Consider the following 17,500-nt stretch of genomic DNA (forward strand, 5'->3'; position numbering starts at 1 on the left):
GAAAATAAATGATTGTCAAAAGTAACTTATTATTACAAACTCCTCACTTTTTCTTCCATCTTCTTCATCTTCTCTCTCATAATTCTTAGTCTTCTGGTTTACATTCTCTCATTTTCTTTCCTCTCCAAATTGTCCCTCTTCTCTATGAATTATTTGCCTCTCTTTTTCTCTGTATTTTTTTTCCTTCCTCTTTCCCTAACTCACTCTTTCATTCCATACGTCATTTAATTTTCCGTCCTCTCTCCCCTTTTATTTATTCATCTCCTACGCTTTTCTCCTGCTCTCTCTCTCTCTCTCTCTCTCTCTCTCTCTCATCCGGTTCCTTTCCTCCCCTCCTCTTTTTACTCTCCTCTCACATACCATACTTTCATTCGTTTCCTTCACTCTTTTCCCTCCTCTTCTTCCTCCTCTCTTCTCTTTCTCTTCCTCTTCCCTCCCACATCGTTCTCTTTTCTTTCATACCTTCTCTTCCTTTTCCCTTCCCACTTCAGTACCTCTCCTCTTCCCTAGTCTGCTCCTCCTCCTCTCCTCTCCTCTTCCCTTCATCCCTACCCTCCCTCCTCCTCTTTCCTCCATCCCTCCAGCCCTCCTCCCCCGCACTTAAGGCCAGGAAGTAGGGAAGGTGAGCCGTCGGGGAGAAACAACCGGAATGAAATATCGCAGGAGTAAATCGCCGCCTCAGCATCCGTCCCGGGGAGCAAAAATGGGGAGACTATTGAGTTCCAGATAAGGGAGGGGAGAAAATCTTATCTCTGGGGTGATAAGGGGGGATTTATGGGGTGTGAAACGAAGGCGGGTTAGGCTGGGATTTATTGTAGGGAGTTTTAGTCTTGTGTTGCTACTTGTGTTCTTGTTCTTCACAGTGTTTTTCTTGTTCTTAACATTGTTCTTGTTCTTCATATTGTTCGTCTTGTTCTTCTTGTCCTTCAGTATTCTTCTTGTTCTTCATTTTGTTCTTCTTGGTCGTCACACTGCTCATCTTCTTGTTCTTCACACTGTTTTTCTTGTTCCCGTTCTTCACAATGTTCTTCGTATTATTATTCACTTATCATTGTGCTAGTCTGCCTTGATGTATTGTAAGGTTCATTTTCCCTCGCCAATATGAGGGCTTTTGTCCTATACTGCATTTTCCTTCCTTCCTTCCCTCTTTCCTTTCTGCCTTCCTTCCTTCCTTCCTTCTTTCCCTCCTCTCTTCCTTCCTTCCTTCCCTCCTCTCTTTCCTTTCTGTCTTCATTCCTTCCTTCCTTTCTTCCTCTCTTACTTCTCTTCTTTTTCTTTCATTCTATTCTCTTTTTCTTTCATTTTTTTATATATATATTTTACCGATACAGGCAATGTTTCTAGCCGACTGGGGTTCATAATCTCGGTTAAAGAGATTCCCTAACGCCTCTTTCTTAGCAATTTATTCCAATGACGTGTTAAAATAATAAGTTAATTTTTGCAATCCGTGTAAGTAGTATAAGAAAATCAATAGCAAAAAAGATAATAATAAGGGATAATACTCATGTGACCTTACTAGCAAAGAGGAACTAGAAATCTTACTATGCTTACTAGAAGGCGACCTTAGTTCTAGCCTCGCCTTTCCTTATGGTTAATATTTGAGAATCAACCATACTTTCTTTGGAACTGAAAATGGCAAGTTGTTGTATCCTTCAATTCTTTCGATTTGTTTTTTACTCCTGAGCAAATCTGGTAGGCCAGTGACTATGAAGGGTTGGGGGTCCTAGAGGTATGTTATTATTATTATTATTATTATTATTATTATTATTACTATGGCTGTGATTGTTACTGAGTGAGAAGGTGGGTGTAAGTGTCACCTGAGAATATTTTTTGATGATGATGATGATGATGATGATGATGATGATGATGACAGTCCAGCATGGGAATATTTTTTAATGGTGACGAGCAAACCTGGAAATATTTTTTTGTGCTGCTGCTGCTAGTGGTGAAATATTCTTAAAAAAAAAAATTGTCAAAGTTCCCTGCATTTTCACACGACTCGCTGACGCAATGAAAAAAAAATTGTGTGTGTGTGTGTGTGTGTGTGTGTGTGTGTGTGTGTGTGTGTGTGTGTGTGTGTGTGTGTGTGTGTGTGTGTGTGTGTGTGTGTGTGTGTGTGTGTAAAAAGTGTAAGTAAATAGTACGACTGAAAAGAAAAAAAAATGGATAGTTATACGATGGTGGTAGTAGTAGTAGTAGTAGTGGTTGTTGTTGTTGCAGCCCTTGGTTCAACTGAAACGTGAACCCAGCCACCCACAGGCAATGTTGCAACTCTCCTGCATTCCACCATCCTCCTTTCGTGGGACAGGAAGGGGGATAAGGAACGTCTGTATAACCGGACAGGGCAGCATCTCGGCTATATCAGTGCCACCATATGAAGGCGTCCCTCAAGATTACCATGATGATGGGTGTATATATGAGTGAGTGGCAGAGGGAGGAGGGGAAGACCAAGAACGAGGTAAATACAATACAGAAAGTGTAATGTGAGAGAGAGAGAGAGAGAGAGAGAGAGAGAGAGAGAGAGAGAGAGAGAGAGAGAGAGAGAGAGAGAGAGAGAGAGAGAATTTTTAAGAAAGGTGCGATAATTAGTAAAGATTTTTTTTCGCTTTTTTTTTGGGGGGGGAAACAAAAAATGAGGGGGGTGAGGTGGACCAGTGTATGTGAGAGAGAGAGAGAGAGAGAGAGAGAGAGAGAGAGAGAGAGAGAGAGAGAGCCGTCATCATGCCATTAGAGATAAAACCGACATCACTCCACAAGACGAACAGTTTCCTCCTTCCTACTCCCTCCTGCAAAAAAAACAAAAACAAAAAAAACACCTCTACACCTTTATCTATCTATCTATCTCTATATCTATCCATGTATAATGTCTATTCGTTTACCTGTCAGCATCATTCTATCAATCTATCTTTTCATATATGCATTTGTCTATCTGTATGTCTATGTATATGTATCTATGTGTGTATCTATTCATTCATCTATCCATCCATCTATCCATTCATCCATCTACCCATCTATCCATCCATCCATCTTTACTCGTATATATCCATCCAATCATCCATTCATCCCATGCTTCTATCTACCTGCTTTTGCCTGCCAATTTATGCATCTGTCTATCGATCTATCTATCTATTTACCTGTCTATCCACCCATCTATCTATCTATCTATCTACTTACCTGTCTATCTATCTATCCATCCTTCACCCTGGTCTTCGTTGCCAAAAAATCGACGTCACTTCACAAGACGAACCGCTTCCTCCACACACACACACACACACACACACACACACACACACACACACACACACACACACACATCTCTCTCTCTCTCTCTCTCTCTCTCTAAGTAGACAAGAAAACGACAAAAAAAAATGTGGAAAGCGAGAGATCGGCATGCGTCCAGATTTTTGGCAATAATAATAATAATAATAATAATAATAATAACAATAATAATAATAATAACAATTATAAAAATACGTCATGATACTGAAATAGTTAACGTGCAGAATACGTGAGAGAGAGAGAGAGAGAGAGAGAGAGAGAGAGAGAGAGAGAGAGAGAGAGAGAGAGAGAGAGAGAGAGAGAGATGGCATGGCTCCAGCATTTTAGGCAGTGACCACAACAAATTACCCACCACGTAGTTATGCCTCTCGGAGCTTCGAATTTACAACCCTTCTCCTCTGGGAATAACTCAAGGAATAACTCAAGCATAACTCAAGGGATATCACGAAAAACTCCAGCTATAACTCAAATAATAACTCAAGCATGTCGAAAGGGATAGCACGAAAAACCCAAGCGATAACTCAAGGAATAACTCAAGCATAACTCAAGGGAAAACAAGAAAATCCCAAGCGATAACCCAAGGAACAACTCAAGATATAACTCAATCCCTCAATAACTCAAGGAATAACTCGACTGGGAATAACCTTTTTTTTTTTTTTAATACATATTTTCTTTATTTTTCCTCTGCTATAATTTTCTTTTTTTTTTTTCTCTCCGATTAAACCTCTCTTTTTCCTCCTGGCTGTTCCTTTTTCTGTTTTCTTTCTAATGTAACCCTCTTATTTTTCATCTCTATTGTGTCCTTTCTAGTCTCTCTCTCTCTCTCTCTCTCTCTCTCTCTCTCTCTCTCTCTCTCTCTCCTGCTGTTGCTCCTGCACCTGGAACGGGCAGCCACAGGGACAGCTTCTCTAGATTGCTGTTGCTGTTGCTGTTGATGCTTGCCAGTTTTATGGGGGTGGCAGTGGGGGGGTGGGGCTGGGGCTGGGGGTGGGGGAAGGGGAGAAGGTGATGGGGGAAGGGGAGGACAAGGGAGGAAGAAAACAGAGGAATGAGGGGCAAGGCAAGAGGAGGAGGGAGGATGAAGGGTGAGGGGAAGGAGTAAGAGAGGATTAGGATTAGGGGAAAACGGAAAAGAGGGGGGAAGAAGGGAGGGGGAATGGAAGGGAGGGGAAATGCAAGAGGACGAGGGAGGATGAAGACGGGGGGATGGAGGGAGGGGGAAGGCAGGGGAGGAAGAAGAGAGGGGGAAGAGATCTGAATTCCATTTCCTTCTTAACCCTTTCGCTATTTCGAATTTTCCTGAGCTGAATAAAATCGTCTGCAGTCAGCCAAATTGAAAGGCAAAGTTCTCTCTCTCTCTCTCTCTCTCTCTCTCTCTCTCCACTGATGCTTGGGAGGTTTTATGTCTTGCCAACGAGCAAGGAGGAGGTCGAATCCCCCTTTCTCTCTCTCTTTCTCTCTCTCTCCTCACCTTCGTTCCTTACCCCACCCCTCCCCGCCTTTCTTTCTCGAGCCTCCTTCCTCGTCCCTTCAATCTCCCATTCCCCCGCCTCCCATCCATCCCCAGCCCAACCTTCTGTCTAAAACTTCCACATTCTCCACTCCCTTCAATCTCTTCCCCTCACTCTTCCTCCTACAACCTCCAACTTCATTACTCTGTTACGCCTTGTCCCTCATCTTATTTTTCCACACCATCCCCCACTTTAACCCCCCTCCAGATTCATTTTCACCCCACCCCGCTCTTCGTCTTATGTTTCTCCCCACCCCGCCCAACCTTACTCCGCTCTCCCTATCCCCGCAGGTCAGGGAGGGGGTAGGCAAGGTGGGGCGGGGCAGGGCGGGGATAGGCAAGGCAGGGTGGGGACAGGCAACAATGGGCGGGGTTGGGTGGGGAAGGATACTTACAAGAACGGGAGAGGGAGGAGCAGCTGCATTCACAGACACACCCACCCCACCCCCATCCTATCCAACCCCATCCCCATCCGATTCCACCGTGACCCACCCCACCCTACCCCATCCACTGGCACAGGCATACAACTGGGCAGCCTCAAACAGCAACAGCAACAGCAACGGCAATTTAGAGAAGCTGTCCCTGGGGCGGCCCGTATCAGGTGTAGCGACTGCGGGAGAAAAGACTGCAGCAAAGAACCAGCAGTGGTTGTAAGTGCAGCAGGAAAACAGCAGGGGCCAGTTTAGAGTAAGGAGATACAGCTGAAGAAGAGACTGCAGCAGGGAGGGGCAGCAGAAAGGACAAGTGAAGGAGAAAAAACAGGAATATAAAAAAGCACGAAAAACAGAAAACCTTGAGAAGCAGAGAAGAAAAATCCAAGCTTAACCTTTAGGAGATAATTTACTTCAGTCTATTTTTCAGGCTTCAGACAAATGATCGTATTTATAGGACTACATAATAGATAGATAGATAAATAGATAGATAGAGAGACAGATAGAAGCAGGAAGTCAAATGATGAGAAGGTGTTGTGTTTGCGAGAAGCGAGCAGCGCTAAACGCTTACACGGAGGAAAGCTGACGACAGCGGCCAGTAAGGAGATGATGCAGTTAGCTGTCAGCAGTCCTCTCGTGAGAAAGTTCTGTTGCCATGAGGAACATACGTGACACACACACCCTACTACACCAGATTTTAGGAAAGAGAGTTTAGAAGGAGACAAGCGACCCTAGAGAGAGGTCGAGACGGAGAGTAGCCTTAGAACAGAGAGAGAGAGAGAGAGATAGCGAGACAGGGAGGTAGCTACCCAGGACTTATACTATTATACCTGTTTAATATTTCCAAGACAAATAAAAATAGTCCCATACTATTCTTTACCTCTCCCATCACTACATGACATCTGGTGGGGAAACTACTACAAGATATAAAAGCCGCTCGACCACAAGTCTAAAATATACGCCTCTACAAGCAAATACAAAGTCGCTGCTTTATGATACAAAGTCTTTACGACATTTGGTAGCAGCAAACGTATACGAACCTCGTCTACGAATCAACATTAAATTCCTACAAAATATCAAGATTGACAACAACCAACAATATCAGCTCCTGCCCCCTCCGTCTCCCAGATCATTACGCTGATGCAGAGGTCAAGAGATCACTCGACGCCTTGCACGTAGCTTAACGACAAACGATTGCATTATGTTACACTTTGCCAATTATGTAACAGTTGCATTAACAAGATGTAACTTTTATGTAACTTTAACAACAATTATGTACCTACAAACGATATGTAACAATTATGTAACGACAAAACAGTTGCATTAACAAGATGTAACTTTTATGTAACTACAATTATAAGGCCAACACAATTATGCATTAACACAATATTTGGTAACAATTCATAAAATGTTACAATTATGTAGTACCACAATGTTAGTACAATATTATAAGTCATACAATTATAGCACAATTCTATATTACCAGTATCATCATACAAGTTAGGTGAAATATTAGACATTACTAAAGTGATAACTCAAATATGTAATGTATAACCTAGCAGTATTACCATTGCACAATTATATGCGTACGTCTGTTGTACATGCACGTCTTACAAAGTGTTATACAACAATCATTGCATTTATTCAAATATGTATACAACTTGTTTAAATGTATTATTACTGAATAATCACTATTTACTATGAATAATATATGTATACAATATTCATACAATTATGTTACTTTACAATATTATGTATTTCACTTAATTAGCTTATAAGTTCATTATAATGTGTATGTAGTATGTATTAATATATTATAACTATTAAATGTCGATGGTACGCCATTTTCGCGCGGCCGAGCAAATATAGGACTACATAATAGATAGATAGATAAATAGATAGATAGAGAGACAGATAGAAGCAGGAAGTCAAATGATGAGAAGGTGTTGTGTTTGCGAGAAGCGAGCAGCGCTAAACGCTTACACGGAGGAAAGCTGACGACAGCTGCCAGTAAGGAGATGATGCAGTTAGCTGTCAGCAGTCCTCTCGTGAGAAAGTTCTGTTGCCATGAGGAACATACGTGACACACACACCCTACTACACCAGATTTTAGGAAAGAGAGTTTAGAAGGAGACAAGCGACCCTAGAGAGAGGTCGAGACGGAGATTAGCCTTAGAACAGAGAGAGAGAGAGATAGCGAGACAGGGAGGTAGCTACCCAGGACTTATACTATTATACCTGTTTAATATTTCCAAGACAAATAAAAATAGTCCCATACTATTCTTTACCTCTCCCGTCACTACATGACTTCTGGTGGGGAAACTACTACAAGATATAAAAGCCGCTCGACCACAAGTCTAAAATATACTTCTCTACAAGTAACTACAAAGTCTTTATGACATATTTAGCAGAGGAAAATCCACGTCTTCTAAAGGGTTAAAGCTCGCTCTAATTCAACCGGATTTTGTAAGATTTAGCAATACAAGAAAAAAAGGGAGAAGGTGGAAGGCTTACTAGTAACAGAGTGGGAAGGAGCAGATGGGATATACAAACTTCCTTCTGAGTTTCTAGAGTGCATGGCAGGAAGTACTGAAGGAACTTGGGAAGGAGGAAGCTTAGATGGAACGGGTAGATGGACGTTTTGGAGGAACGGCTATGATATGGAGGGTTAAAGAAAAGACTAAGATTCGCATATATGAAATGAACTAATAACTGCAAGGAGAAAAATCTGGGGGGAGGGAACATGACTGAAGGGGCGGAGCACTGAGGTGGGAGGGAAAACAGGACTGGAGGGGAGGGGCGAAGAGAAGCAGGGCGGGGGAAAAATGAGGCTGCAGGGGAGGAAGGGAGGGGAGAATAGGACTGCAGGAGGGATGGGGCGGGGCAGAGCAGGGGAAATAAGGCTAGAGGGGGTGGAGTGGGGAGGGGTATGGGTGACGGGGCGGGGTGAGGAGGGGCGGGGCGAGAAAAATAAGACTAGGGGCGGAGCTACCTGCATCCCACTGTCTGCATCTCCAAGTAAGTCCACCTGTCTCAAGCCACCTGCCTAACCAAACAAGTCATTTATCTATCCGAACAAGCCAGCTACCCATCCAAACAAGCCAGCTACCCATCCAAACAAGCCAGGTACCCATCCAAACAAGCAATCTGTCCATCCAAACAACCCACACATTTATCTATGCAGGGTAATATCAGTTTACCATAAGTGTCCCATATACAAACACAGCTGATATGGTAGATACAGACAGATAGACAGACAGATAGATAGATGGATACTACGGAGTTATCTAAGTTTACAAAAATACGCTTTAGTGCAGTAAACGCCCAAACACGAAGGATTTGTCCACTCCGCACCGAATTACTCACAGCTCTTTGGCAAACTGGGATTCGTCTTTCAGTTCTCTCTCTCTCTCTTTTTTTTTTTTTTTTTAAGTCTTCCCACTCCTCTCCCTCAGCGATATTCTCTCTCTCTCTCCCCTCCCCTCCTCCCCCTCCCCCACAGACCGTCTTGGGTGACCATTAAGGGCCCGGACCGAAGTTAAGAATGGCACACAGACGCACGGCTCTGGCTAAACTTCCACGCAGTATCGAACCACTGGGAGTTTTTAAAGATCACTGGGGAGAGGAAGGGGAGGGGGGAGGGGAGGAGAGGGGGAGGGGGAGGGGAGGAGAGGGGGAGGGGGAGGGGAGGAGAGGGGGAGGGGGAGGGGGAGGGGAGGATGCTTTCAGGTGCTTCCCCCATCTCGTCTCCTACGCTGTTTCGAGTCCCAACCCCCCCTTTCTCTCTCCCCATTCCCTTCTTCCCTTCCCCCTTCCTTACTCCCATCCTGCCCTACTCCCCACCCCTTCCTACTCCCACCCTATACAGTCGATAGGCATCATTCTAAGACATCCACCTCCTCCTCCTCTTCTTCTGCTTCTTCTTCATCTTCTTCCTACGGTACAGACTATTATTCATCTGTCAAGTCACCTTCTTCAGTCAAAGAGTTTTCGTAACATCAGCTTCCATTCTCTCTCTCTCTCTCTCTCTCTCTCTCTCTCTCTCTCTCTCTCTCTCTCTCAGGCTTATGTGACCATTTCTAGTCCTAAAGTTTACAAAGGTCAACCAAAAAATTTAGAGCAAAGGTGATGAAGGGCCTTAAATTCTCTCTCTCTCTCTCTTTCTCTCTCTCTCTCTCTCTCTCTCTCACACACACACACACACACACACACACACACACACACACACACACACACAGTTTTTCTCACTGACACTCAAATTTCATGTTACTGATAACAGACAGACAAGAAAATAATTGATGACAAGACAATACCCTGCGGAACACGACTGCTACTACTACTACTATTACTACTACTGCTACTACTACTACAGATAACGCTCAACCCCTTCAGTACGAGGAGTCTCAGCTGTATAAAATCGTCTGATGGTAGTTGGAATATGCTGAAAAAAGAAAATAGACACCATCGAATTACAGGATTTGATGAAGATTTTTTTCTATGGCAATTGACGTGAATTTGCTTTTTATGTTACGAATGCGAATCTGTTCTTACTACACCGAAAGACAGATAGATAGATAGACAGACAGATAGATACATAGATAGGTAGAGAGACAGAGAATGAGACAGACAGACAGACACACAGGTAAACAGATAACATGATTTTTTCTGTAAAGGTAAGATATTAATCGAAGAGATCATAATCATTAAAAAAAAAAAAGACTAAATAATTGGCTTATGCCGTTTCATTTGGTCTCTCCTAAGAATCTGATACATATAATAATAATAATAATAATAATAATAATAATAATAACCACAACAATCTCCATTTTCGACTCCACACGTATAAATCTTCATAAAAACGTGAAAATAAAGATTTATATAACACTGAAATGAAAATGAATCCATAAATTTATACAATCTCTGATGTCTGAAATAAATACAGCACATTAGAGAAATCCTGAAAGCTAAGGCGATATATAACAGATTCTGAATTTATGTGACAGGTCAAGGAGGAAGTCGAGGAGGAGGTCAAGAAGGAGGTCGAGGAGGAGGTCAAGGAGGAGGCCGAGGAGGAGGTCAAGGAGGAGGTCAAGGAGGAGGTCGAGGAGGAGGTCGAGGAGGAGGTCGAGGAGGAGGTCAAGGAGGAGGTCGAGGAGGAGGTCATGGAAGACAAAATTATTTTTTGAGAAGTTTTTTGTTTCAATTTATTTATTTTTTAGTGTGTGTGTGTGTGTGTGTGTGTGTGTGTGTGTGTGTGTGTGAGGGAAATGTGAGTTAAAACTGGATTTTTATTGATGTCTGGCTTCTTATTACAACACACACACACACACACACACACACACACACACACACACACACACACACACACACAAACACACACACACACACACACACACACACACCAGATATAATGAAATCAAAGTTCCTTCCCCTATCATTAATTCTCCATTCTCGATCCACATAACAATATTAGATTAAGCAGAGCCAACAAAATAAAAACTCCGGCTCTAAATAAGGACACAGAATTCCAAATGATATAAAAAAAAATGATAAACTTGATTTCAAACGGCATTAACAAGTCATCAAACAGAAAGATCTCTACTGTACATTAAAGGCAACATCACCAAAATCGCCAAATATATAAATAAATAAAATAATAATTCTCCATGAGTCTCCAAACGAAAATAGTGTCTGTATATCTACCTACAAAACTCAGGTAATACACAGGTGAGTACTTACCCCAGCTCAGGAGAAGCAGGGTGGCCAGGTGGGGTAGGAGACGACCACACATCTTCACTCCCACACCTGCAACGAGAGAGACAGGTGAGGCAGGGTGAGGCATAGGGGAAAAGTGGGGCAGGAGAGAGGGTGAGGGAGGGTGAGGCAAGGGGAAAAGTGAGGCAGGAGGCTGGGTGAGGGAGGGTGAGGCATTGGGAAAAGTGAGGCAGGAGGCAGGGTGAGGGAGGGAGAGGCAGGATCAGACAGGGTGAAGGGTGAGACGGACGAAGAAGAGTGTATCTGAGGCATTGGGAAAAGTGAGGCAGGAGGCAGGGTGAGGGAGGGAGAGGCAGGATCAGACAGGGTGAAGGGTGAGACGGACGAAGAAGAGTGTATCATCATCATCATCATCATCATCATCATCATCACCACCACCACCACCATTAGTATTATTATCATTATTATTATTATTATTTTTTTTTTATTATTATTATTATTACAATCCTTTTCTTCTGAATCTGACTCTGGACACAAATTTCAAAGCCCGTTCACGGAGACACAGCAATCCTCCTACGAACCATACTCCTTCACCTTTGACTACGTTTCTCCCTCTGACTTCACTCTCTAATTGCACTGTTAAGAGGTGAAAAAGATTCATAAAAATTTCTGTAACTGAGTACAAGGAAATTACATAATTGGACTACAAAGAGTTTTTCCTTTTAAGTATATTAATAGCCTTCTCAATGTACCTTGCATGGGGGGTAATTTTTTTGTTTTTTTTGCATGGTATATCACGAGAGAGAGAGAGAGAGAGAGAGAGAGAGAGAGAGAGAGAGAGAGAGAGAGAGAGAGAGAGAGAGAGAGAGAGACAGACAGACAGACAGACAGAGAGAGAGAGAGAGAGAGACAGAGAGAGAGAGAGAAACAAGGTAGCTGGGAAAATGTGTGTGTGATTATGCACTTAGTTACACGCGATGTTGTGGCTTGTGCTTCCGGTAATTAAAGACAACCAGGTGAAAGAAAATAAAGAAAAAAAGAGAGAAAAAGAAAAGAAAATAACTGGGGTGAAAGAACAGCATGGCCACTCACTGCTGTTGTTATTATTATTATTATTACTATTATTATTATTATTATTATTATTATTATGAGACGGGACTGGGATAATATTACAGGTGAAGAGGGGCATTGTAGGTGTGGTGATGGCTTACTTATAAAAAATTTCCCAGGCAGAACACCGAGATGAATAACAAGAACAGAGTGAACATTTGCGACTCGGTTATACCTGCCGTCTCACGCACGTAAAATAATAATAATAATAATAATAATAATAATAATAATAATAATAATAATAAAAATAATAATAATAACCCATCTACAAATAATTACAGCATCGCAAAACAGAATAATCCAACCAAGAAATCAATCCAATCAACCAAAATCAACCAAAATTACCCGAAATCAACCCAAAGTAATCAAATCAGCAGCTTGGGTACATAAATTCTGAAAAAAGAAAGTGACTCCGAAAAAATATACAAAAATGGTCCATAGGGGAAAAAAATGGTCCATACTTTTGAAGGGGAAAAAAATGGTCCATACATCTGAAGGGGAAAAAAATGGTCCCTACATCTGAAAGGAGAAAGATGGCCCACATATTTGAAGGGGAAAAAAATGGTCCATACATCTGAAAGGAGAAAAATGGTCCACATATTTGAAGGGAAAAAAAATGGTCCCTACATCTGAAGGGGAAAGAATGGTCCATACATCAATATTGTCCCAAACTCGAATAAAATACCTGGTCACTTTGCAATCAGGTGTTTCCAATTAGCGACAGTGAGGTGGGCGCCGCGTAATCATGTATTATACCTTCAGCGCCCACGTTAATTAGCGGAATTTTCATGTTTATTAATGACATATTACCCCAACTGATATGAGCTGCCGTAATGGTGGTAGTGAGGCTGGTCTGTATGTTTTTTTTTTCTTTCTTTAATTCAGGGAAGAAGGAACCCAAGGCCAGAGGAGCCCGCAAAACAGTTCCCCCAAGAAAAAAAAAATAACAAGATAACAGGGAGTCAAATTCAGGATCCGTGCCTTAATAACTCAGCAAATAAATCATGATAATTTATTCCTAGCGTAAGATTTATTTTAGGAGGGACGAGGAGGATTTGAGGAGAGACGGGAATGCTTTAAGATGCTGTTGTCGAGACCACCGCTCACAGGATGCGGTGCCAGACTAAATATAAACACTGCAGGTACACACGGAAAGGAATATGGAGTTGAAAAGGAGTATGGGGTTCAGAAAGACACTCTCCATGTCCTACAAGAAAATTATATCACTGTGTTGGGGTGACAGAGAAGAAGAGGTAAACACACACAGGCGTAATCTTGAGACGAGAAGAAGACGAGAATTCCCGCAGGAGTAGCGACCTTTAGATAAATTTATACAAAAGATAATCGTACCCTCAGGATGTGATAGGCCATATAAAAATTCTCATGAGTAAGAAGATATACAGATACGTAAACAGAGAGCTGTATACATCCATAGTTAAGTATGTAAATAAAAACTCCCAGCCCGAAACATAACCTTATATATGCTACAGCTGCTAGACGCATTTACATATATTAATAATAGTTTTCTCAGCAAATGATATGACAAAAATAATAATAATAATAATAATAATAATAATAATTAATAATAACAACAATAATAATAATAATAATAAAAATTATAATAATCGTTGGAACATGGAAAATACGCACAGAAAGACAGACACAGCATATATAATGTACTATAAATTCCCTGTCTAAAAAGTAACAGGAAAATACACATAGGGAGACAGATTTTTTTTTTTGCAAGGAAGAAGGAACCCAAGGCCAGAAGAACATAACGCAAAGTAAAGTCCCTGTCAAAAAACCAACAGGAAAAATACACAGAAAAACAGATACAGTATATAAACGCAAAAAAAAAAAAAAAAAGTCCAAAAAGCAAGACATCCACCCCATGCATTTACACACAAAAATAAATACGCGTACTCACGGCCAGGGAAATAAGACAGCTATAAATTGGCCCAGGGTACGAGCTGGACGGAGCGCCATAAATGATGTGAGTGGTAGAGCTGGGAGTGGCAGAGCAGGGGAGTGGCAGAGAAAGGGAGTGTAGAGGGAAGTGGCAGAGAAAAGGAGTGTAGAGGGAAGCGGCAGAGAAAGGGACTGTAGAGGAAAGTGGCAGAGCAGGGAGTGGCAGGGCAGGGGAGTAGAAAAGCGGAGGAAATGTAGGGAAGGGAGTGGCAGAGGAGTGGAGTGGCAAAGCAGAGTGTAGGGGGGAGCACCGTACCCTACCCACACATATATTGCAGAGTCACAGATATGCAACATTACGAGAGGGGGGGGGGGGGTGTACTTTTCATGGGGACTGTCTTGCAACATTTGGGAGCATTTTTTTTTTTCTTTTTTTTTCTTTGTCTTACTAGGATGCAAGATTCAGTGAGGGTGTACATGAGAGAGAAGGAAGATTGGTGTGAAAGATTACATATATTATTCCAAGTTTACGATAAGCAACAGTACGAGAATAGGTACCTTTTACTGCACTTCTTTTGCAAGAGTCTGGGTATACCTTGATCTCACTGGGCAGGAAGATTCACTGAGGAGGTATACGAGGGAGAAGAGGGGGATTGGAGTGCAAGAGAGGCTTAGATTGCAAGAGTACGTCTATTATTCACAGTCTCAGATATGCAACATTAGGAGGGTGTGTGTACTTTCTGCAGGCTCTTTCTTGCATGATTCCGGCCATTATTATTATTATTATTATTATTATTACTTTCTTATGTATTTCTGTATGTATTTAGTGGGTGGCGGCGTGCATGAGGAAGGGAGGCTGTGAGTGGAAGTAGATCTGCACTGAGAGGGGGATGGTTACGTAGGGCCCTTCTTGCAAGATTTGGGTGTATTTTTTATCTCAGTAGGTGGGGAAGATGACTGAAGATGCATTAAGTAACGCAGGATAATATCTACCCATATTCAAAAATAAATCGCTAAGGAAGAGGTCTTAGGGAGCTTCCAAAGACGAGATTATGTGGAGTGAAAGAAACTAGAGTACATGATTGAGTGACGTTTTAATATAACCTTCACTACGATGACGCCTTCCTTCCTTCCTCCGTTTCTTTCTCCCTTCCTTCCTTCCTTCGTTTCTTTTTTCCTTTCTCCCTTCCTTCCTTCCTTTCTTTCTTATTTGTTTGTCTTTTCCTGGTTACTTCTGGATGACCGTATTCAGCTCAGGGAAGGGTTCATGGATTGGCAGGATTACGAAAACTCTCTCTCTCTCTCTCTCTCTCTCTCTCTCTCTCTCTCTCTCTCCAAGCATCCTTCCCTCTTCTACGGTCATAAACTTCACATCCATCATTCCCTAACCTCCACCCCTCTCCCCTACACCCTTCCCTTTCCCTCTCCCTTTTCTCCCCCCCCCCCCGTCCTCACTCTCCTACTCTTCTCCCCCTCTCTCCTCCCTCCACTACCCCTTTCTCTTACCTGATACCTCCAATCCCTACTCCTCCCCACTTCCCTTCCCCTTTTCCATCCATCTCCCCTTTCTCCCCATCTTGCTCTTTTGTATTTATCAAACTCATTCTTATCTTTCTCTTCTATCCTTATCAGTGGCTCATAAAACAGATACCACAGTCAGTCCTTCCTGTAACATGTAACCACGAAACGACCAATAGTTTTGTTGTTATTTGTATTCCTTTGTACTCCTTTGTATTTCCTCCATCCCTGCAACGCCCTCTTCTCCCCTTCCCTCCCCTCATCCATATATATAAATTCCCCTCTCCTCTCCCCTCCCTTCTGTCTCTGCACCTCTCCCCTAAACCCTTTCCCCTCTACATCCCTCCCCTTAATCCTTCCCCCTCCCTTGTCTCCTACCCAGACTCTTCTCCCTGCCCTCTACACCTCCCCTCTACCCTGTCCCTCCCCCTCCTCTCTCACCTACGTCTCCCCTCTCCCTTCCCCTCGTCCCTTACTTCTTTCCTCTCCCTTTCCTTACATCTTACCCTTCCCTTTCCTTTCCCCTTTCCTCCAGCTCCCATCCCCTCTTTCAATATACCTCCCACTCTTCCCTCTCCCCTCACCTATATTCTTTTCTCTCTCACCCACCTCCTCCCCTCACCCCTCCACCCCTTCCCTCCCCTCCCTTTCCTCTCTCCTCCTCTTCCTCTCAAAATCTCCACCTTCCCTATCCCCTCCCCTTAATTTTTTTCTCTCCCCCTTACAGTCTCCCCTCACTCTTATCCCCTCTCCTCCTCCCCTCCCCCTCTCCTCCTCCCCTCAAAATCTCCGCCTTCCCTATCCCTACCCCTTCATTCTTTCCTCTCTCCCCTTACAGTCTCCCCTCACTCTTTTTCCCTCCCTTCCCTTTCCCCTCTCCTCCTCCCCTCAGCCTCACTGCATCAAAATGAAATATTCAGCTTTCATTTCTCGTTTACCTACCAACCAATCTCTCTCCTGGTAGTATGAGAGAGAGTTACACACAGGTATCTTTATTTTCTCTCTCTCTCTCTCTCTCTCTCTCTCTCTCTCTCTCTCTCTCTCTCTCTCTCTCAATCTATCTATATCTATCTATCTTATCACGCATGCTATCGACAAGCGTGGATTTACTATTGTCACAAAGCACCCTACAATTAAACTTTATCTGCCTACAACGGCGATTTCTAGGATTAATTTAATGGAGTACCCCTACACAGAACAGCCAGCGTAATATTAAAAGTATCTAAATTACAGTCTTACTTAAATACTATATAACAAATACAAGTTTTATAAAGAAAATTAGGCTTATCATATGCAAGGAAAAGATTATGTGATTGTTACTATACTTTGTTCATTCTAACTTGGCTTAAAATTGCAATCCCTCCATCTTGAATGTTGAGTCACAAGAGGCTGACACTAGAATATGTTGCTAGTCACGAAAAGGTGCGATGGAAAGGATGTAGAGCCACAGCATTGTCTTAACGTGAAATGAGGTGCAAGAAAACGAAAGTCGGAACCAAAGTGAGTGAGCTATACGTAAAAGAGTTCGTGCACCGCGATGATAGGTTCAGCACAAAAACGACACCGGAATCATATTTGACTGACGAAAAAGCCTCAGGTACCCGAGTATGGGCAGGGCACGAGAGAGACTTCGTGTGTATCTTTTCTCGAAAGTGGGGGAGGGAGCGGAGGGGCAGTGGTCTGTCGGGGGAGGAGGGGCCTTGCAATGTTCACATGTTGCTGTCACTGGCGAGTTTTGCATGTCTATGTGAAATGAAGAAACCAAAGGCTGCAGCCTAATGACAACAATATAACAGACACAAAAGCCGAACTTTAAATTAGTTCACACACACACACACACACACACACACACACACACACACACACACACACACACACACACAAATTATTTTATATATATATATATATATATATATATATATATATATATACGTATCTATCTATATATCTATCTATCTATACCTATCTATTTATCGATCTATCTATCTCTATCCATACATATATACCGGGTACACACACACACACACAC

The 17,500-nt window shown here is 42.6% G+C and overlaps 1 protein-coding gene across 1 annotated transcript in view; it reads right to left on the reverse strand.

Moving 5' to 3' along the window:
- The window catches only part of LOC145415694 (uncharacterized), a 24,588-nt gene extending 13,567 nt beyond the window's left edge, over nt 1-11,021 (reverse strand). Inside the window, exon 1 of the mRNA XM_080284911.1 lies at nt 10,960-11,021. Coding sequence (XP_080141037.1) covers nt 10,960-11,011 — 52 coding nt within the window. The 5' untranslated portion in view covers nt 11,012-11,021. The remainder of the gene's footprint in view (nt 1-10,959) is intronic.
- Nucleotides 11,022-17,500: the final 6,479 nt, after the last annotated feature.

This window comes from Coenobita brevimanus, chromosome 103 (assembly GCF_032717465.1).
Source record: "Coenobita brevimanus isolate Jiangsu-jjx chromosome 103, ASM3271746v2, whole genome shotgun sequence".
NCBI classification, from domain to species: domain Eukaryota; kingdom Metazoa; phylum Arthropoda; class Malacostraca; order Decapoda; family Coenobitidae; genus Coenobita; species Coenobita brevimanus.